The sequence below is a fragment of the Pan troglodytes genome, chromosome 12, assembly GCF_028858775.2.
Source record: "Pan troglodytes isolate AG18354 chromosome 12, NHGRI_mPanTro3-v2.0_pri, whole genome shotgun sequence".
NCBI lineage: Eukaryota > Metazoa > Chordata > Mammalia > Primates > Hominidae > Pan > Pan troglodytes.
In genome coordinates, this window is record NC_072410.2 from 95,824,014 (window position 1) to 95,845,833 (window position 21,820).

Here is a 21,820-nt window from a genome sequence, read left to right on the forward strand (position 1 = left end):
GCGCCCGCCGCAAGGCAGCCTGGGACTTGTAGTCCCTCTCCTGGGCCGGGCTCTCCTGGGCCGGGCTCTCCTGAGCGAAGAGCATCGGGAAGAGGCTTCCGCGGCAGCCTGCGGCCCCCGCCCAGGCGAAGAGGCCGGGAGGAGAGGAGATTCCCTTCTGAGAACGTTCATTGAGCGTCGATGTGAAGGCCACGGCATTGAGAGACTTGGTAGAACTGCTTCTGTTTTTCTTTCCTTTATTGATCAATTGATTGATTGATTGACAGGGCCGCGCTCTGTCGCCCAGACTGGAGTGCAGTAGCGCGATCTCAGCTCACTGTAACTTCCGCCACCCAGGTTCAAGCGACTCTCGTGCCTCAGCGTCCCGAGTAGCTGGGACTACAGGCTCCCGCTGCCAAGCCCAGCTAATTTTTGTATTTTTAGTAGAGACGGGGTTTCGCCATGTTGGCTAGGCTGGTCTCGAACTCCTGACCTAAAATGACCCACCCCACCCCCACCCCTCAGCCTCCCAAAGTGCTGGGATTACAGGCGTGAGCCACGGCGCCCGGCCACTGTTTTTCTTTCCTTTCTTGTAGAGCTGGAAGGATGGAAGGGAAGTAGTGCTCCTCATCTCTAGGGAGAGTTTGAAGATTAAATGCTTCCTTCCTTCTAGGAAAGTGCTGGCTTTACTGTTGCTGGTGATTAAACCTCGGGTTTAATGGGCTATACAAATCTATTGCCAAAGAACAAGGAAGAGGATGGGGGCTTGAGGAAAGGGCAGAGTGTGGGGGAGCTGGGGTAGGAGGTGGAGAATGGAGAATAATTTTTTTTTTTTTTTGAGACAGGATCTTGCTTTGTCGCCCAGGCTGGAGTTCAGTGGCGCGATCACGACTCACTGCAGCCTCAACTTCTAGGGCTCAGGTGATCCCCCACCACGGATCACCTGACCCACCACCACCCCCGGCTAATCTTTGGTATTTTTTGTAGAGACGGGGTTTTGCTGTGTTGCCCAGGCTGATCTCAAACTCCTGGGCTCAGTGATCCACCCTCTTCAGCCTCCCAAAGTGCTGGGATTACAGGAGTGAGCCACTGCTCCCGGCCTCTGAGTTCTTCTCATGGGAGGCTGAGAAAAGTCTGGGGGTCTGGGACAGCCAGGGCCGGGTTTCCCCTTCCAGGCAATGAGAAAGAACAGGCTCTGCCTCCCACCACAAGAGTCAATCCCAAGTTCCAGATGTGTCAGGGAAGCGATGGAGAGCCCCAGACTTGAGGCATCTGCAGACAGGTTCCTGCTCAGACATCCGCGTGGAGGGTGTTAGTATCCTGGGAGCCTTCAGAACCTTGAAGCATGCCAGCAGAGGAGAATGAGGGAAGATAAAATCAAAGTGACTTATCACAATTAAGGAAATGTGCTATTTCATGTACAACTGTGTGTGAGGATGAGATTCCTACCTGCCATACTGAGGTATTATGGTAAGAACTAAGAGAGTCCAAATTCCTACAGGATGAACAGCTGAGGGAGCGATGCATTCCTTAGGAAGGAGTTTAGCTTCCCGAAGGAGATGGCAGCTGAGATGGGTTCTGAGAAATAGCATTTTCATTGGTTCCCCGGGCGCCGTGGCTCACGCCTGTAATCCCAGCACTTCGGGAGGCCAAGGTGGGTATCACCTGAGGTCAGGAGTTTGAAACCAGTCAGGCCAACATGGTGAAACCCCATCTCTACTAAATACAAAAAAGTAGCCGGGTATGATGGCGCAGGCCTATAATCTCAGCTACTTGGGAGGCTGAGGCAGGAGAATCGCTTGAACCTTGGAGGCGGAGGTTGCAGTGAGCCGAGATTGTGCCACTGCACTCCAACCTGGGCAACAAGAGCTAAACTCTGTCTCAAAAAACCCAAAACAACAACAACAACAAAAAACAAAATTGAATGTTCACTGGCTGAGGGTTAGGGTGGGTGGAGAGAAAATGCCAGTTGTGTGGATCTGTTGATGTAAAACAAAGGCCTAGAGGGTGGTAAACTGGAAGCAGTTCAATGGGACAGTGCTTGATGGGACTTTGGAGGTGATGAGGTTTGATATAGTTTGGATTTTTGTCCCTGCCCAAGTCTCATGTTGAATTGTAATCCCCAGCGCTGGCAGTTGGGCCTGGTGGGAAGTGTTCGGATCATGGTGGTGGATCCCTCATGGTGGATCCCAGTTCTCATGAGATCTGGTCATTTAAAAGTGTGTGGCACCTCCCCACCACCTCTCTCTCTTGCTCGCTTGCTCGCTCCTGCTTTTACCATGTGATGTGCCTGCTCCCCCTTTGCCTTCCGCCACGATTGTAAGCTTCCTGAGGCTTCCCTAGAAGCAGATGTCAGCATTATGCTTCCTATACAGTCTGCAGAACTGTGAGCCAATTAAACTTCTTTTCTTATAAATTACCCAGTCTAGATGTTTCTTTATAGCAATGCAACAATAACCTCTTATGAGTTTGGAAAGGGATCTGAGCCCATATGCTAAGGAACTTGCCTGCCAAATCTGGACTTTATCCTTCAGGCCCTGGGAGACCAGTGAGAGGGTGGCATAATCCACTCTTTTGGAAGGGTAAATGTGGCTGTGTGAAGTGTTGGTAGGGGAAGGCAGGGGGTGGGAGATGAGCATATCTTGCTGCCTCCTTCTACCTGTCCTCCAGCCCCTTTAGGCCTGACCATGGCTGACTTTGCATCCGGTAGCTCTGAGATACAGTGCCTTTGCCAAGGACCATATTTGAACTGATCATTAATCAACATTTTGCAGATCATTGGTTTAGGTGTACTCAGGAGACCAACAACAATATCTTCTCTTTGTTTGACCCCTCCTGTGTCACATGTATGATCACAGAAGAGACCATGTTTTTGGAAGAGAAACAGAACTGGCTTTCCATTGAGGCAAATGAGGGGGCTGCCCCATGGTGGAGACACACAGAAGGATGGGAGAGGGACTCTATCTTTCATTGGAATAGTCTAGTAAGTTACCAGTTCTAACTTGGCATCTAGGACATATAAATCATGCATTTACTTATCCAGCAACCTTTTCTAAGCACCTTCTCTGTGTCAGGCCCTGTGCTAGGTGGAGCTGGAAGATATAGCTCACTTGCTTGTAAGGAACTTGAAGTCTGTGTGGGAGACAAATGTATAAACAGAAAATTACAGTTCACCATCTTAGTGTTCCAGAGGAAAGAAGCACTTAGTATGAGGTACCAGGAAGAGGTGGGGAGAAGGGAGTGGCTTTACATCCTTAAGTTCTGGGTGTTTGAAGAGCAGCCTTAGACACTAGCCACGGAGGTGGGCTTGGGTAGGCCCCGCCATGGGGTTTGAAGACCCAAAAGATGTTGGGTCAAGGAGGACATGGGTGTCTAGTGTGGGAGCAAGCAGAAGGGTGAGCTCACCGAAGCACTGTTTTACCCACTGTACTACGTTTCTATTGCTGCTAAAACAAATTGCCACAAACTTAGTGGCTTAAAACAAGGGCGTTATCTTCCAGTTCTGGAGGGCAGGAGTCTAACTCAGGTCTCCCTGGGCTAGAATCGAGGTGTCAGCAGGGCTGGGTTCCGTTCTGGAGGCTTTGGGGGAGCATCCATTTCCTTGCCTTGCCCAGCTTCTAGAGGCCACCTGCATTCCTGAGTTCATGGCTCCCTTCTGTCTTCAAAGCCAACAACAGTGGGTGAGTCACTCTCACATTGTTATCACTTTGACCTCTTATTTTATTTTATTTTTCTGAGACAGGATCTTGCTCTGTTGCCCAGGCTGAAGTGCAGTGACATGATTATGGCTCACTGCACCCTTGACCTCCAGGGCTCAAATGATCCTTCCATCTCAGCCTCCCAAGTAGCTGGGACTACAGGCATGTAGTACCATGCTCGGCTAATTTTTCTGTTTTTTGTAAAGATGGGGTCTCGCTGTTGTCCAGGCTAGTCTCCAACTCCTGCGCTCAAGTGATCCTCCTGCCTTGGCCTCCCAAAATGCTGGGATTACAGACATGAGCCACCACACCCTGCCCACTCTGACCCTTTCTGCCTCCTGCTTCCACTCTTATAATAAACGTTTGTGATGACATTGGACCCACCTGGATAAACCAGGACACTCTCCCTATTTTAAGGTCAGCAGATTAACTTCCTGAATTCCATCTGCAACTTTTTTTTCTTTTTTTTTTTCTTTGAGACAGGGTTTCACTCTGTTGCCCAGGCTGGAGTACAGTGGAGCAATCATGGCTCACTGCAGCCTTAACAACAACTGGGCTCAAGTGATCCTTCTGCTTCAGCCTCCTGAGTAGCTGGGACTACAGGCACGTGCCACAACGCCCTTCAAATTTTATTTTTTGTAGAGATGGTGTTTCCCTATGTTGCTCAGGGAAGTCTTGAACTCCTGGGCTCAAGTGATCCTCCCGCTTTGGCCTCCAAAAGTGCTGGGATTACAGGCGTGAGCCACCACGCCTGGCCCACAGGCAGCCTTAATTCCCTTTTGCCATGTAACCCACATATTCACAGCTTCTGGGGATTGTGACGTGGACATTGGGGGAGGCACTGTTCTGCCTCCCACGCCCACTTTACCTTCAGGGTGAGGTCTCAGCCTGGCCTATCCTTTCATGGTATCTACCTGTAATCATGGGGAAAAGACTTTAAAAATTAGGCAAGGGAATTAAAATCATCACGATAAGTAAAAGCAGGCAAGGAACTTGCTGGAGGAGAACAGAGATAGAATAAGGCAGAAGTGTCTATGTATGTGGGGGTGGGAGTCAAAAGGGGTGGTGGAGGTGATTGAGGAATAAACAGATATGAATTGCTTATTTAAGGCTTGAACCTGGTGTCATGAGAGAAATGGTGGTGGTCTCAAAAGGGGCCATGGGGTGGGGCCACAGAAGAGACACGGCCCCATCTGCATGTTGACCATACTCAGGGTGGTGAGGAAACCAGCGCTGTCCTGCAGCTGGGGGAACCTCAGTGGTCTTTGGGGATAAGCCCTGAACCTCAAGTCAAGAAGTGTGAGTTCTAGTCCAGGTTTCAGCGACGGTGAGTGAGTCATGCACGTGGGCCTCTGACCCCTCATCAGTAAACCGGGGGCTGGTCTAGATGACCCCAAGGCTCTCACATTCATTTCTGCACTCTTGGTCTCTGCTGGGCTTCCGGGACATCGGTTAGTATGGCCTTTTGTTAGGCACATGCCAGGACTGGGGCTGTGCAGGTGATGTGGAAGGGTTCCTGACTCCCTGTTCCCACTGGAGCCTACTCTACAGAAGGAACCCCTTGGACGTTGCTGTCCCGGGCTTCAGCACTCAGAACTGCTTGCTCTTTGTGGCCATCCCAGCTCTCTCTGTCACGTGAGCCCTTGTCCCCAGCTGAATCACTATGATGAGGCGTATGAGCTTTGACAACAGGTGGGGGGATGACATGCAGTCCCCCTGACCCAAAGGAGACTGAAACGAAGCACCTCTTGGTCAGGCCATCACGGTGCCCCACAGCCACTTCACCGGCTGTCCCTTGTCATGGCCACGGGCCCAGACCTAGTTCCTCCTCAGTGATGGGGTGTTGGGGCCCCTACCTGCCCTCAGAGCCCTACCACCAGTGTTGGGCATTGGGGCTAGGCTGGAGCTGGGCTCTGAGCCCAGAGCTGGTGGTGGTTTCCAGGCCTGTGGGAGGGTGACAGTGAGGCTGTGCTGCCGCTATCACCTCCGGAGAGAGCGGTGCATGGGAAGTGGAAAGCACTGGACCTGGACTGTGGCTCAGTTGAGGGACACATGGCATGGACTTTTACCACACAAGTTTATTTAAATAAAAGTGAACACATATGCAGGCTGGTGCCCGAGGGGCAGGGGGTGGGGAGGGCAGGTGGGAAGCAGACAGACTATGGGGTCCAGGCAGAGTTTGTGTGGTGAACCAGGCTGCTGGAGGGAGTGGCTGGGGGCCTCAGGGCAGCGCTGGGATTCAGTGCTGGGGCAGGGGGCCTTGGGTGGGTGAGCCTGGTGCCAGGAGGTCATTTCCATCCCTCACATGCCCCCCTCCCTCTCCCTGACCCCCTGGGCCTACAGCACTACCTCCTCAGCCCCCTTTCCCTCTCCTGACATCAGCCTTCCCCTTAGCTACTGAGAAGCCAAAAGACAAAATAAATTAGAATGGGTGAGTCCTACCCCAGCCCCCAGCCATGGGGAAAGGAAGCCAAGCCAGGCAGACTGCCCCGGAGCCCGTGCTGTCAGCTCTGGAAAAGAACAGGTAAAGTGCAAGGAGAATCCAGTAAGTAAAAATATACCAATGACTTTGTCAAATACACAGCTGCTGGCTGTCAGGAGCAGGTGGCTGGCTGGGGCGGGTGGCAGCAGCACCCTGGGAAGTGTTGGGCGACACAGCAGAGAGACAACGGAAATAAATAGGGTGGGTGTGGACAGGGGTCCCGCCAACTGGGCCAGCGCCACCCAGGACGGGCTTCTGCCTGCTTTCCGGCCCCATGCCCCCAAGCCCCGCTCGCCTGGCTCCCCAGTGCTGCGGCACTGACACAAAGCACCCGGCCGACCGTGTTAGGAAAGGACTATAATGTGGGAGTGGAGCAGGGAGGGAGGCACGGGGAAGCCGTGCAGTCAGCCAGGGCTGCGGCCGCCCTCAGTACTCGTCCTGGTCTTCTTGTTGATGCTCTTCAATCTCATCGTCCTCAGGGGGTGCGAATCCTTCCTGGAGGGTGGGAGAGAGAGGAAAGTGGTGGGCCAGGCAGGCCAGGCAGGGCTTCTCAGGTTCTGTAAGTAGCTGAAGAGCAAGGGGTCAGGAGCCCAGGAGCCTTGCTAATGGGTGACCCTGGGCTAGTGACTTCACCTCTCTCTCATCAGTAAATGTTCTCCACGGTCCCTTCTGGCCCTATTGCGCTTCTGGTCTTAGGGCCAGGCCAGACTGGGGAGGGCCCAATGGGCCTGGGAGTGCTCACCTCTGTGGCATAGAGGATGCCAATGATGCCTGAGATAACAGGGCTGTTTTCACTTTCATGCTCCTGGCAGATGAGCTCGATGTCACGAAGTTTGCTGAAGTAGAAGTCACGTTCCTTCTCCAGCCCATCCACTGTCAGCTTCAAGTCCACCAGCTGCTTGGGGACAAAGTGATGTTCAAGCCAGAGGTCCCCACCTCAGGCTCCCCTGCCTGCCCTCCTCTTGTCCCTGCAGACACCCCAAGGGCCTGGCTTTGGTGAAAGGGCTATCTCAGCTACCCTTACCCATCCCACTCACCTGTTGGTTGAGTTCAAGAATTTGGGCATCAGTCTCATGGCCGCCATTTCGGGCTGATGGAGGATTCTTCCGGAGAATGCAGGGGGGGGCCACATTGCTCAGCCGGCCAGAGGTCTGCATGTTTTTTGGGCCTGTGGGGGACGTCCTCTGTGGAACTGCCCAGAGGAAAAGAGTCAGGTAAGTCCACGTGAGCCCACAGCGCACGTGGCAGGAGACAGCCCGGTGTGAGGACTGCGGGGGCAGGCCCATGCGACAGGCAGGCACTCTCACCCCCCTGCCCCCACCCCAGGAAGGGCATCTACAGCTAGGCCCCGAGTCTTGGCCACATGGACACTCCAGCAGCTGGGCAGCCCTTTGGCGAGCCCAGGAGAGCAGAAACTATAGGGAACTAAACAAGGTGTGAGGTGTTGGGGCAGGGAGAGAGCTGGCCTGAGGGATAGAGGAGAGAAATTAGGACAGCAAATTTGGGGAAGTAGAGTTGGAAGGGTGCGGAACCCTCTCGTAGTGATAGCTAGAGGAAAGGCAGCTGGCACAGGGTCTGCCCTAACAGAAGCCCCAGCCCAAAGCCATCGTCCCTGGGTGGCTGCCCCTCCAGGGGCCCTGTGTCAGGATGGGCTCTTTTGCCCTCTGCTGGGCTGGACCAGGTATCTGCACAGTGGTGGCCAAATCAGGGACCCCAGCTCCTCCCCAGCACAGCCAGCATGCCGTGGCGACTTGCTCACTAGCGACTGCACCTCCCTAGACAGAGCGGGCTGCTTCTAGTGCAAAGCAAGCAGGCGGGCGAGTGGGGCAGGCCCAGGCAGAACAGCAGTGCAGACAGAGGAGGTGGCTCTGCTATGACGGGGTCCGACGCGGGCTGGGGCTGCTCCTCTCCCTTCCCCTCCCAATGCTGCTGCTTCCCAAAGGCCCTATTGCTTTTCTCCCTTCCCCTCCAGGACCCAGACAAAGCCTCGTTTCTAGAGACTCATCTTTTGAGGACTTAGGACTATTGGGCCTTTGGAGTGGGGAAAGGTGTGATCCAGCTTGGCAACTCCTGCCCCTGGCCATCCAGGGGGCAGGGGGCAAGAAGGGGCTGTGGTGCTGGCACCAGGCTCTTGGTCTGGATGCGCCTGGATGGAGAAACCAAGCCACCTTGCTGCCCCATCATCTTGAGGCAAACAAGTTAGCTCGTGCTATGAAACAAAGTGCCTTGGGCCTCCTACCCCAGTTGCCACCATGGCTGGTGCTGGTGGCTCTCTTCTTAGACCAATTTGTGGAGCTCTCTCACCCACTACTTTCACTCGCCCGGTCTAACTGGCCAGCAGGCGGCGTCATCCGAACTCCGTGATAACAAGTCTCCTCCAGGCTGGCAGGGCCGGGCCGTGGCCCAGGGGGCACTCCTGGCTATAGAGGCCTGCCGGCCCGGCCCCCCACGCTCCCTCCCCCGGCTCGGGCACGTTACCTGCTGTGCCAATGAGTTTCTTGGATTTGTTGAAGATCTGATCACCTGGGTTAGGAGGTGGCGCTACGTCCTGGCCCTGCCGCGCCAGCAGAGGGTTGTAATCCTTTCCATCATAGTTTGCGTCAAAGAATTTCTTAAACCACTGAATAAACTCAAAATTATCTTGGAATTTTCCTTTCACTAATTTCTCTACAGGAATGATCTGAAATAGACCACATAAGCAGAGTACTTTAGCCACCTGCTGCTGTAGGGCCGCCTTCCTCTGCTGAGGGCCACTGCTCTCAGGAAAGCCAGCCCCTGGGCTGCAGCGTCCTCCACCTTCTCCACTTGCCCCCCTCCCACGGCACCAGAGCAGACAGGTAGGCTGGTAGGCCCTAGTGTCAGATCCAGAGGCATCCCTTCTCTACAGGCACCGTGTGGAAGAACTGTGTGGGGAGGCGTCCCTTGGCTCTACTGCCTGCGTGTGGGCTGGGGGTCTGCAGCCACCGAGGCAGTAGAGTGAGCAGAGACATTTTCTTGGGCCCTACAGAGACAGAGAGAGGTGGAACTTCACAGGAGCGGTGCACAGAGCTCAGTGTTGGGGTGGGCAGGGTCCAGAGAGGAGGAAGGGAAAGGAATGTTGTCATGATGGCATGGCAAGTGTTGTGGGCTTTTCCATTGTGCCTTGAGCAGGGGGAGAATTCCCTCTGGAGAGTCGGGAGGTGGAGGGAGGCACGAGCACCGGAATGACCCCAGCAGCCCCAGTTGCCTGGGCTGGTGGGTCCTCTTCTTCCCCAGGGTCACACTGCTCCTCAGGGCCCCCCGGAGCGCAGGCACCTACTTTGTCAACACCCATCTTCTTGAAAGCTGCTTGCAGCACCTTGAAGTTGTGGATGTATTCATGCTCTAGTTTGGCCTGGAACTTCACTTTCCTCAAGTGCACACAGCCGGGGAAGAGCATGTCCATGAACTGGCAGTAGGCTGCCCCTGTGGAGAAGGATGGCTGGCTGAGGGGTCTTGCTGCTCTCCTTCTGTGAGCTGCTCTCTCTCACTTCCCCAAACCCCGTCTCCTCTTCTCTCTCCTTGTTCTGGGCCTGGGGCTAGTCCTACTTTCAGGATAGACATGGCCAGAATCCCCCCAGCTTTCCACGAATAAGAGCAATGACTATTTATTGATGCGTATTATGTACCAGCACCACACCAAACACTGCATGTAGGTAGGGCAATCCCAACAGGAACTCTAGTTAGTTGGTGATACTATCTCCATCTTATGGATGAGAAAACTGAGGCCTAGGGCAGTATAGTGACTTGCCCAAGGTTGCACCACCAGAAGAAGAGCTGAGAGCTGGACCCAGAGAGGTGTGGTCAGACCTGTGGCTCTGCTGCCATCCTGGCTCTCAGCTCCCCGCTCCTCCTTTCCCTGTAGTCCTTCACGGTGCCTCTCCTGCTCTTCTCTTTCCCTGCTTCCATTTCTTGACTTCAGCTCCAGACAGTCTGACTAGTTCAGGGCCTCCAGCTCTCCTCCTTAATCTAATCACAAGCTACAGCTATGGGCTGCATAACGATGGTTTGGTCAACGATGAACCACATATATGATGGTGGTCCTATAGGATTATAATACCATGTTTTTATTTTATTATCACCTTTTCTATGTTTAGGTATGTTTAGATGTGCAAATACTTACCATGTGTTAAAACTGTCTGCAGTATTTAGTACAGAAACATGCTGTCCATGTTTTTAGCCTAGGAGTAGTAGGCTATACCATATAGCCGAGGTGTGTAGTAGGCTACACCATCCAGGTTTGTGTAAATACACTCTGTGATGTTCACACAACAACAACATCGCCTAAGGATGCATTTCTCTGGCCACATCAGTCATTCAGCCATGCATGACTGTATATTCCCTGTTGTGGCTGCTCTGCCTTCCGACCTTTCTTTCCTTTCCTTCCAGCAGGGCCACTTCCCATATTCCCAGCCTCCTACCTGAACAAAGCTGTTCTATCTTGGTATAGTTGAGGTGCAGGGAGTCGTTGACCCATGCAAGCATATCATGGCGACTCAGATTTTCACTGGTCACAGATGTGGAGTACACATTGACGGCCATACCCCAGCTGGAAAGCAAGAAGAAAGGTGAGGTCAGCACTGGGGCCTCATGTAGCTCCTTAGCTGTCAAGAGAGAGGGGCTGTATGATACTGGGAAGTAAGAAACATTCCCTCCAGATTGGCCTCGCAGTTTATCCCCAGAGGGAGGGTCTTTATTCCTTAGACATTTCATGAGCATCTACTATATGCTAGACGTGCACCAGGAGCCAGTAATTCCAAGTTAATTAAGAAATGGCCTCTGCCTTGAGGCATTTACAGACAGGCAGATCCCCTCTGTAGGGAGTGATGGGGCAGTGAAACAGGCACATAAATGTTCAGGGACAGCACAAAGAAGGGTGTGAGCGCATCTGCTGGGCAGGGTCAGCGAAGGCTTCAGAGCAGAGATGTTGGAGCCTGAGAAGAATAGGAATTTTCCAGACATAAAAAGGGATGGGTGGAAGGCATTTCAGCCACAGGGACTAGCAAGAACAAAGGCAGAGCTTATTCCGGGCACTCTGAGTCGTGGAGCAGGCCCGGGGAGCAGATTTTTCTGTTGGGGTGTGGCACAATGAGGTTGGCAGGGACAGGTTGCCAGGCCCTTGTTTACCAGAAGGAGGAATCTGGACTTTCTATTTGGATGACAGGAAGCCATTAGAGGGTTTTAAGCGACAGTAACCTGACCAGATTTGTGTTCTAGAAAGCCAGCTAACCTTTGCCTCTGCTCCGACTTCAGACTCCACATTCCTGTGGCTGATGCAGAGGCATCTAAATTCTGCTTGTCCACAACCTTTCCTTAGAATATGCTTCTGGCTCCTGTATTCATTATCCCAGTGAATGTCATCACCAGCAATTAATCACCACCTTAGAAACCTGCGGGGTCATCCCAGACAGCTTACACTCCCTCATGCACCTATCAAGTCATTCCTCAAGTCCTGGAACCCGACTTCCTCAATTCGCCCTGTTCTGCTTACCCTCAGGATTTATGCATACCGTTGTCCCTTGGTATTCATGAGGGAATTTGTTCCAGAACATCTCCCCATACCAAAGTCAATGCACAGTCAAGTCCCTTATATAAAATGATGTAGTATTTACAGTTAACCTACACACATCCTCCTGTATGATTTAAATCATCTCTAGATTACTTATAATACCTACTACCATGTCACTTCGATGTAAATAGTTGTTATACTGTATTGTTTAGGAAATCATGACACGAAAAAAAGTCTGTAAGCAATGCAACAATCCTTTTTTTTTCCTGAATATTTTTGATCGGTATTTGATTGAATCCACAGATGTGGAACCCACGGATGTGAAGGGCTGACTGTATTTTCTCTCTAGCCCAGGCTAGCAGGAGCCTCCTAAAAGGCCTTCCAGCCTCCAGTCTCTCCCTCCTCTTAATCCATCCTTGACATTGCTGTAGTCAGAATCTACCTAAAAGCAGGTCTGGCCACCGCCCTCCCCTACTTCAAGTCCTTTCAGCCAGCAGTCATAAAAGAGACACTCCTTGGCCGAATTTGCCTTGCAGACTTAAACTGTTCAGCACTCATAGTGTTGGAAACAGTTTTGAATTAGTGCCCAATATTTTAAAGTTCAGATGTTTAACAACTTGGGATTTCTGGCTTCTTTTGGCCACTCTGACCCTATGCTCCCGCACTGAAACCAGCAGTTGGAGTGGAGCCAGCAGTGAGCCTCCTTCCCACCCCACAGAGGCCAAGGGTCAGCTGCTGCTGCTAACTGACTTGCGCTGTTAAGAAAAGGACATATTTCTTGTAACCACATCTTTATCAGAAATGGAGAAACAAGATAGGTCAAAAGGACTGTGTTTTCCGAGAATTGTGAGGACATGTGTTTCTGGAGTGAGTGAAGAATATTTCTTCAGGTTTAATATGTAAAGTGTCTCTGTGAAATAAGATACATCTTATACACCTTATATTCTTACAGAAAGAATATTTCCCTGCCTGTCGCAGGCATCTGCTGTTATCATGTGACTCCTCCTGACCACTTATCAAACTCATAAGTGGACCCCACCTCTTCAGCCTTATCTCCTACTTTGATTCCCCAATTAGGAGCTATAGGCAGCTTCCTACTCACCCTCTGTCTGGAATGCTGTCCCCACCCCAAAGTTCATTCATTCTCTGTTCCATGGTTCTCAATTGTGGCCCCAGACCTGCGCACTGGGACTATATGGGGATCAGCTGGTTAGAAATTCCAATTCTCTTGTCCTCCCCCAGACCTAACTAAATGAGAAACTGCCTTTGACCAAGATGCCCGGAGGATCTGCAGGCACAGTCCTGTTTGAGTAGTACTGCTTTAGACAGGGAGGTTCAGCAAGGCATCTGCAGAGCTGTGTGCCACTTACGTTCCCACCCCTGACCCCAAGTACATAGGACAGAGCATGTTTAACTTAAATGAATGCTTTGAAGAAAAATCATGAGAGAAAACCCTCTTCTTTATTCCTAGTTCTTCCTCCTTTGAAAAATAAACCTTGTCCTTCATTGCCCAGGCAAAGGGAGGCCAGGCGGGGCCAAAAAGCCAAGAGAAACAGAAATGAATTATTGTCTTGGGAGCGCCTAAAGACTCAAGACCTGGCAATTTCAGAGCTTTCCGAGGGTAATGTTGACTGCACTTGAGTTTCCTCCTCCACAACGTCTCTGTGCCCACTGCCCTGCATCTTGGCCCTTGCGCTCACCATTGGACTTGTTTAAATGCCTGCGCCCCATGTCGGAAGTGCCTTGAAGCCAAGAGTGGGGTATCCAGGCCTGTCACAGGCAAGACGTTCAGTAACGTTGAACCATTGAGTGATACCTCGTGTCCTCTCCTCTTTCTGAATCACGTCTCATCACCTTCTGGCCTGGGTCCCCCTGCCATCCCCCTGCCATCCCCCTGCCATCCCCCCGCCATCCTCCCTCCCCCAGCACTCAGCCTCAGGACTCTGCTTTAGCTCCAGGGGACTTTTTCTGACCCCCTCTGTGGGAGACATGTGCCCATGATCCTACAGCACCCTGGGCACGGCTCTTCATGGCATCCCACATGGTCTTTTGAAATCATGTGTGTGAGAGCGGGTGCGGTGGCTCATGCCTGTAATGCCAGCACTTTGGGAGGCTGAGGGGGGTGCCGATCACCTAAGCCAGGAGTTCAAGACCAGCCTGGCCAACATGGCAAAACCCTGTCTCTACTAAAATTAGCCAGGCATGTAATCCTAGCTACTAGGGAGGCTGAGGCAGGAGAATTGCTTGAACCCAGAGGTGGAGTGTTGCAGTGAGCCAAGATCATGCCACTGTACTCCAGCCTGGGTGACAGAGCCAGACTCCATCTCCAAAAAATAAAAATAAAAAAAATAAAAAAATAAAAATGTGTGTGCCTGCCCCTTCCACCTGACTATAAGCTCTTCAATGGTCAGGCTCTGTTCCGTTCACTTTCGGGTTCTACACCAGTTCTTGGTGGATAATAACTGCCTAACCATATTGGTGGAGTGGAATTGCAGACTGGAGTCAGGGGAGTGTTTCTGAGTTCCCAGGATGCACCTGAAGTAACAAGAGGAGGAGTGGATGGGTGGATGGATGCTAAGCTTGCCGAAGGGGCAGAGTGGGTAGGGTCAAGGAAAGGGCATCTGATTTTGATGAGTATTATTTAGTTGTGGACTGCAAGAAATTGAAAAGATTTGTCCCTGTCCTCAAGGAGTTCATAATCTTATTGGGGAGAGTAATGCACACATGAGAACAGTATAACCAAATGCCCCAAAGTGTGCTAGAAACAGCAAGTGCCACAAGAATAGGGAAGGAGAGGGCATGCAGAGGTAGAGAGATGGATGTGAATGACCCCAGGGCCACAGTGGTCAGACTCTGCCAGGTCCCCAGGGAGGGTGCAGAGGACGGCCAGGAGTGGTGCAGAGGGCACCAGCTATTCTGGGAACTGTCCAGAATGACTCTGCAGGAGTGTTCCACAGGCTCAGAGACTCATTTCCCTATGAGGCCCCTGGGGCAGAGTGATTCTGGGCCAGCTGTGGCTGACAGGCCTCAGAGGGGCTGATCTGGTCTGGGGTGGTTCTGGGGGCAAGGAGTAGTCTTAGGTTGGCCCTGGAAGTTTCCGAGCCACTTTAGGGATTTTGTTCTGCTTAAAGTGTATGAATTTCAAGGGGTGACTACTGAAGAAAAGGAAAGGCAATGGTCTTAGTCCAAATATATCCTCCAGTTTTTGATTGAAATCATTTGAGCCTCAAGGGTCTTCCAGCCTGGGGGCAGCTTTCCTGGTTCCACAGGATTGGACCTGCTAATGGTTCAGGCCTCTTCCATGCATTGCAGAGATTCTTTACTAGCAGAGTCCACTGGCTTCTCCTGCAGAGACTTCAAGAGGCTAGAGTGCAGCCCAAGTGTGTGTGTGTATGATATATTATATATACATTATATGTTATATGCACATATTTTACACACACACACACACACACATAATTTTAAAGAATAGCCCAGATGATTCTAGTGCACAGCCCTGTATGAGAACCACAGCCTTCATTTGATATGCATACTTAGCTGTGATTTACTGGCTTTTGTTGCAATGGCAAAGGCTGGAACATTGGGATGTTCTGCCACTTACCTGGGGGGAAAATACTAGCCAGTCCTTGGCACACAGGGAAAATCTCCAGTTTCCCTGGAGTTTAGAACACAACTAAAGGCCTTGCTTTTAGGGCTCCCAAGAGTCACTAAGAGCCACATAGCTGCTTGAAAAATGCCCAGGTCTTCTCAGCATTGACCCAGTTTTGTCAATGCCTGATGAAGGGAGTGCATTTTCCATACCTTCGGTCTGACTCTAGGGTCCCATGAGTGGCAGCAGTGCCTGTGCGAAGGAAGCTGGAAAAAATGGCTCCTTTCAGGACCCAGCAACGAATCATGCTGTTACCCACTATGGGGCTTCTGGGGAAGCAGGTAGCTAGTAGCAGGAACACAGCTTCAGTCCCTACTCAGGACTCGCTCAGGTCCTCACAACTGGTGCTACACTCTGCCCTAGTGGGGGTCCATTTGGCTCAGGAGGACTCATCCAGGGCACCCAGGGGTCTCTGCAGGAATCCTCTGCTGCACCTGCTAGGGCAGCATGAAGTAACAGCCTCCTTGTTTCCTTTGAGCAAACATCACATTGGGGAGGGCAGGATGCCCTTTTAATTTTCCTCTCGTAGCTTTGGCTCTGTAAGTAGAACTAAACATGGCCAGCAGGTGGCACCCAAGTCCTGAGCAAAAACTATTTAAATGTATCCCCCACCCCCCAACCCCCCTTTCCAGAGCTCAGTTTAGAGCTCAAATTGGGAGCCTCTAAAAGCTGGGCTGGCTGAGGGGCCTGGAGCATTGGGGCTGTTCTAAGATCCTGGACTGAACTAAGCCAGCCTCCGTATCCCCCAAAACCACAGTTTGAACTCACCAAAGAGGTCCAACTTCTGATTGGCTTTTGCATTGGGGGTTGACTTGGGCCTGGACTCACACCAGACCAGCTGCTGGGGGCAGAGGTGTATAAAGTATTTGCCCAAGCATCAGGGTCTAAGTGGACCAGCTGCCTCCAATTACAGCAAAGACATAACCTGCCGGGCGCGGTGGCTCACGCCTGTAATCCCAGCACTTTGGGAGGCCGAGGTGGGCGGATCATGAGGTCAGGAGATCCAGACCATCTTGGCTAACACGGTGAAACCCCGTCTCTACTAAAAATACAAAAAATTAGCCGGGCACAGTGGCGGGCACTTGTAGTCCCAGCTACTCGGGAGGCTGAGGCAGGAGAATGGCGTGAACCCGGGAGGCGGAGCTTGCAGTGAGCCAAGATAGCGCCACTGCACTCCAGCCTGGGCAAAAGAGCGACCCTCCATCTTAAAAAAAAAAAAAAGACATAACCTGACGAAACTCTTAATAATAACACACTTGTTCCCAAGAGCTCCTTCACCTCCCCGGAGAGGATGGTAGGTAGCCACTCGGAGGGGGCAGGCTCTGTCCCAAGAGATGTAGTAGCAGTGTCTTCCAACCCCATCCACATGTTTCCACCATGATCTTTGGCACATGTGACTGTCAGGAGAAACAGACCCTGATTGGATTGTGGCATGTCATCATCCAGGCGGATCCCCATTCGAGGATCAGACCGACAACGTGGCTTTGGGGAAAGCCTGCTCTGAAGGGCCTCGACTCCTGCTATCAGGAATGGAGTCAAGGGAAAGAAAAGTTGAGGAGGTTTAATCTGGTGATTTTGCTGAGTCATTTCCTATACTAGGACTGTAAGGTTCATGGTGCATTCACAGGCAACTGGGAAAGGCAATTACAGCTCTCATTGCGGGAGGGGAAGCTGCTGGTCATTCTGCAGACTGAGGCCTTAAAAATGGTCATCAAGACCAAATCCCACTAACCCATGGTCAGAAGGGTTTCTAGAGACCATCTGCTTCCTTCCCAGGCGATTAGGACTGCACTTAGATCTAGGCACTTATATTCTTAAATCATAAAGATGGCCAATAAGTCTGCACAACTGAAATTTCACATTCTATTATTTAATGACCTTATCACCAGCCTAAATCTAATTTTGGCTTTTTGTTTTTAAATCTGTCCTCCACAAATATGTCTTAAGGGTAATTTAGGGGCCCTCAGTCTTCTCTAATTCTCTAGAGCTCTTTTTACCCCAAGTTTAGCCCTGTTCTGGCTGGTCCCTGGAAGAACCCCCTGCAGTTTCCAGGCCTCCACCCTCTGCCCAGCGTGGCTATGAAAGACACACCAGGTCTACCAGTCCTGAAGGAGGTGGCCAGCATGCCTCCAGCAAGCTCCAGAAAGGTAGTGCTTAAGAACACTAGATCTCCAGGCACATCATGTGGGTTCAAATCCTAGTTGTACCATGTCCTAGCTGTCTGACTTGACTTTAGGTCTCAGTTTCCTCATCTATAAAGTGAGGACAGTGACAGCTCCCACCTCACAGAACAGTTATGAGGATTAAGTGAGCCATGTGTACACAGTGCTGAGCACAGAGCCTGACATTCAGTATGTATTTGGCAAGTGCTGTCAGCATCGCGGGGACAGACAGTGAGAATCTAAGGGCATTTGTTCGAGGAGTAGGTGCCTGACACACAGCCAGCCTCTGGTCTCTGAGACCATGGAAATGCCAGTCCAGAAGGGAGACAGACTACGGAACTTTTCTCTGCCGCTTTGCCTTGAGACAGCCACATGGGCTTTCCAAAGCTGGGCTCTGACCACAATCCCTCCCCAGCTCCAGATTTCCCATATAGCCTGCTTTGTAGACGCCATCCTACCAGCCAAGACAACCGGAACAGATGCTGTGGGATCAGAAGAGAGAGAACTCCACAGAGCCAGCCAACACGTTTCCCGTTCCTGAAGTGGGACTATGCCCATTGTCACTGGGCTACCCCTTCCTGCCCAGGCCCAGGGGGCTGAAGTCACCTGTTTGGAAAATCTGCAAAATTGCTACCCCTACCCCTGTGAGTCACACATCCAGGTTATTCTGGGCTTGCATGGAGGCAGTATGTGCAGGTGGGGCTGAGGGGTTCTGAGGGGCTGGGGAGCAAGCCAGCGGGTCACAAAGCCCTGGCAGACCCGGCCAATCACCTTCTTCTTATGGCTGAGCAAGGACCTGATTCATTGAGAGGCTCAGCCTCTCAAAGCTGGATTAATCAATGCAGAGACGGGGCAAGTGGAGTATTTGCAGGGTTGGCCTGGAGCCCAGCATGCGCCCCCTCGCACAGATCCAGGACAGGGATCTGGACGGCTGTGGGTTCAGGAAGGGACTGAAACTCCTCCAGGATTTTGTTCTCACAACACTTTTAGGTCACAACTCTAAGACCCTGAGCCCTGCTGAAGTTCCAGCCACTGGGATCCTGGACATGTCCTGCTGAATAATGATCTGAACTCTTACCAAGGCTCTCCCCAGGCTGGTTGGGATAATGGTGCCACATCCCTGTAGCTGCTAGCCAGGGAAGGAGTCCTTGGGGTAGGTTCTGGCTAGGTCACCCTATCTGACCATAACTTCGAGGGTTAATGGAAACCCTGCAGTATAGTAAACAGAATTTCTCATCGCTAAAATCAATCCATTTTAGTAGGGTTCATCTAGGTGGGCAGATAGGCAATATTTTCTTTCTAAAGGTTCTTTGCTGGAGATCTTTCAGTTCCTCAAACACCTACTTTTTAGGTCAACAAATGTCCATGGAGTCACCCATCAATCCAAGGCTCCCAGCAGAAGGCAGACAGTGTGACTTGGCTACAGGCTTTGCCATTCGCTGCCTGTGAGACACAAGCAAGTAGGCGAAGGTATCCAAGCCTCAGTTCTCATGAAGCATCAGAATGATGGTATGATTGAGCATGGGGCTGTTGGGAGGATAATGAGTACCGCTGGCAGGAGCCAAAGGTTCACCATCACGCTGCTTTGGGGGCTGAGCAACCTTTATTGATAGGCAAGATCACTGACATAGACCTATCTGACTCAACATCTTCTTTCCTGCACCCTGACCCAATTCCCACAGACCCTCTGATCAGGGTCCTGAGCAGGGAGAGAGTAGGGACAGCCTTGGGTATCCACTCTCTGCTGCCTCAGGCAGAAGGACAGAGCTGTGCTTTTGGAGCTATGTTGCCCATTTCTTCCCTCAATTAGTACTGGCTCAGGGCTCAGTGCACAATAGCTTCTCAGTACCTATATATTTATTGAATGAACGAATGAATGAATGAATGGGAGAGGTTAAACTAGGGTTTGGAGGGTTCAGATGGCAGGTGGACTCAGAAAGTGTGGTTTTCTGCTTTCATTTCTTGTTTGTTGACCCTGAGGAGGTGCCACTGGCTACATGGAGAAGCAAGGAGAGGAGAATGCTAGCTGCACTCCCTGGCTACACGCAAACAGATGCAGCACGAAGCCTTGGGAACCTTGGCAAGGGATTTAAACAGTCTCCCTCTAATGCATATAACATGGTGCTGCTGGATTTCCCAGAACAGGATTTTAAGATGGTTCCGAGAGTGGAACCTGGTAACTCCTGGGAGCACCTCTCTGCTTGGTCTGCTCTGGGGGTGGGCTGCTGGCCCATCTGTGGCTAGCCTCAAGATAGAGGGAAGGGAGCTGCAGCAGCTGCCATGACGTGTTGGGAAGGGAACTGTCATGTTTGCAGCAGCCCTGGTGGGTCTGATGTTTTCTTAATTATCCTTCAAGTTCCAAAAGCACATCCATGTCTCTGGGGACACATACAAGCCATGTCACTTTATGTTCCTTTAGAACTATGTCTCTTTGGACTGTCTGGCTTATAGTTGTTGTTCAGGGCCAAGTGATGTGTCACCCTTCTCTGAAATGTCTGCATCCTGTGAATTGTTTAGCCTACTTTCCCCTGACCCCAGGCTCAGGCCCCTCTTCTCTGCTCTCACCATACCTTTCACCCCACATCCAGTCCCCTCCCAAAATCCTCCCGGTTTTACTTCTGTGCCCTTTTGGGAGGGCACAGTCATTTATACTTTAAGCTTTCCACCAGAAAGTCGGATGCTGAAGATGTCCAGGACAAACTTAAGTTTCAGTGTTTGTTGAACTCTCTGTGCCCTCTCCAGTAGACTGCCTTTCCTCATGCCCTCAGACTCTACTCTACCTGCCTGTTCTGCAGGACTAACCCCACGTGGAGACAGTCAGCCCCCACCCCAGTGGGGACATGCACTGGAGAGCTTCCAGAAGGCCTGCAGATAGCTTCTCTCCTGCCCTACCATAGTGCCCGAAATTCCCACCAGAAATGCCACTCTTGTGGATTACAGCATCCAGCTCCAGAAAGCCTTTGAGTTGTTACCTCAATTTTGCTTATGAGGAAATGAAGGATGAGGATTCCAGTGACTTTTCCAAGTTCAAGATCAACCACTGGCAAGATCAGAGCTGAACCTGGCCAAATGAACACAAATCCTATGCTCTTTCCACACCACCACACTGGTGCAGGAAGGACGATTTGATTTTTCACAGCTCTAGAGCAGGATGACTTGCCCAGATTTCACCCCTTGAGAATCAGGAGGAGGGAAAGGGAATTTCAGAGGATTTCTTCTTCTTCTTCTTCTTCTTTTTTTTGAGATGGAGTCTTGCTCTGTCGCCCAGGCTGGAGTGCAGTGGCATGATCTCGGCTCACTGCAACCTCCACCTCCCAGGTTCAAGCAATTCTCCTGCCTCAGCCTCCCGAGTAGCTGGGATTACAGGCATCCATCACCATGCTTGGCTAATTTTTGTATTCTTAGTAGAGACGGGGCCACCATATTGGCCAGGCTGGTCTCAAACTTTTTACCTTGTGATCTGCCTGCCTCGGCCTCCCAAAGTGTTGGGATTACAGGCAGGAGCCACTGTGCCTGGCCCAGTTTTCTTCTTTATACTTATTTTTTCAAGACATTGCAGCATTGCCTTAACCTCTCTCTTTCTTTTTTTTTTGAGATGGAGTCTCGCTTTGTTGCCCAGGCTGGAGTACAATGGCATGATCTCAGCTCACTGCAACCTATACCTCCCTGGTTCAAGCAATCCTCCTGCCTCAGCCTCCCGAATAGCTGGGATTACAGGTGTGTGCCACCACACCCAGCTAATTTTTGTATTTTTAGCAGAGATGAGGTTTCACCGTATTGGCCAGGCTGGTCTTGAACTCCTGACCTCAAGTGATCCACCTGCCTCAGCCTCCCAAAGTGCTAGGATTACAGGCATGAGCCACCAGGTCCAGCCTAGCATTGCCTTAATCTCGACCAGCAAGTGCTTACTGACCACTGACAAAATGCTCAACACCCAGTGAGGCATCATGAGGACATGGGATCATTTCAAGGCATGGGTCTTGTCTTTATTAAGGAGCTTTTCTTTGGTTGAAGAGGTAAGAGTAATTTATAAAATAACAAGGGACGCCACAAAGCAGAATATATGAAGTGCTAAATAGTGAAAGCACCTTTGGCTTTTAAGTGTTCCAGGCACATGAAAAAGATGAGAGGGGGATCAGCAGTTAGAGGGTTTCTGGAGGAAGGTGGCACCTAATTGGGCCTTTAAAGATGACAGGATGCCAGAAAGCAGCGAGGAGAAAATGGGAAATTCTGGACATGGGAAACATATTTATTATTACTTTTATTTTAAAAAAAGAGCATAAGACCAATGACTCAGTCCTGGAGGACTGTTAGGGACGCGAT

General features: G+C 51.3%; 1 protein-coding gene across 6 annotated transcripts in view; it reads right to left on the bottom strand.

Moving 5' to 3' along the window:
* Window positions 1-5,735: 5,735 nt before the first annotated feature.
* The window catches only part of MAPRE3 (microtubule associated protein RP/EB family member 3), a 56,219-nt gene continuing 40,134 nt past the window's right edge, over window positions 5,736-21,820 (bottom strand). The window contains 7 exon segments of one of the 6 annotated variants that reach the window (NM_001280315.1): window positions 5,736-6,654; window positions 6,902-7,054; window positions 7,197-7,351; window positions 8,683-8,839; window positions 9,458-9,603; window positions 10,599-10,726; window positions 17,956-18,187. In NM_001280315.1, coding sequence (NP_001267244.1) covers window positions 6,586-6,654; window positions 6,902-7,054; window positions 7,197-7,351; window positions 8,683-8,839; window positions 9,458-9,603; window positions 10,599-10,719 — 801 coding nt within the window. In that variant the 5' untranslated portion in view covers window positions 10,720-10,726; window positions 17,956-18,187 and the 3' untranslated portion in view covers window positions 5,736-6,585. 6 annotated transcript variants of the gene reach the window in all.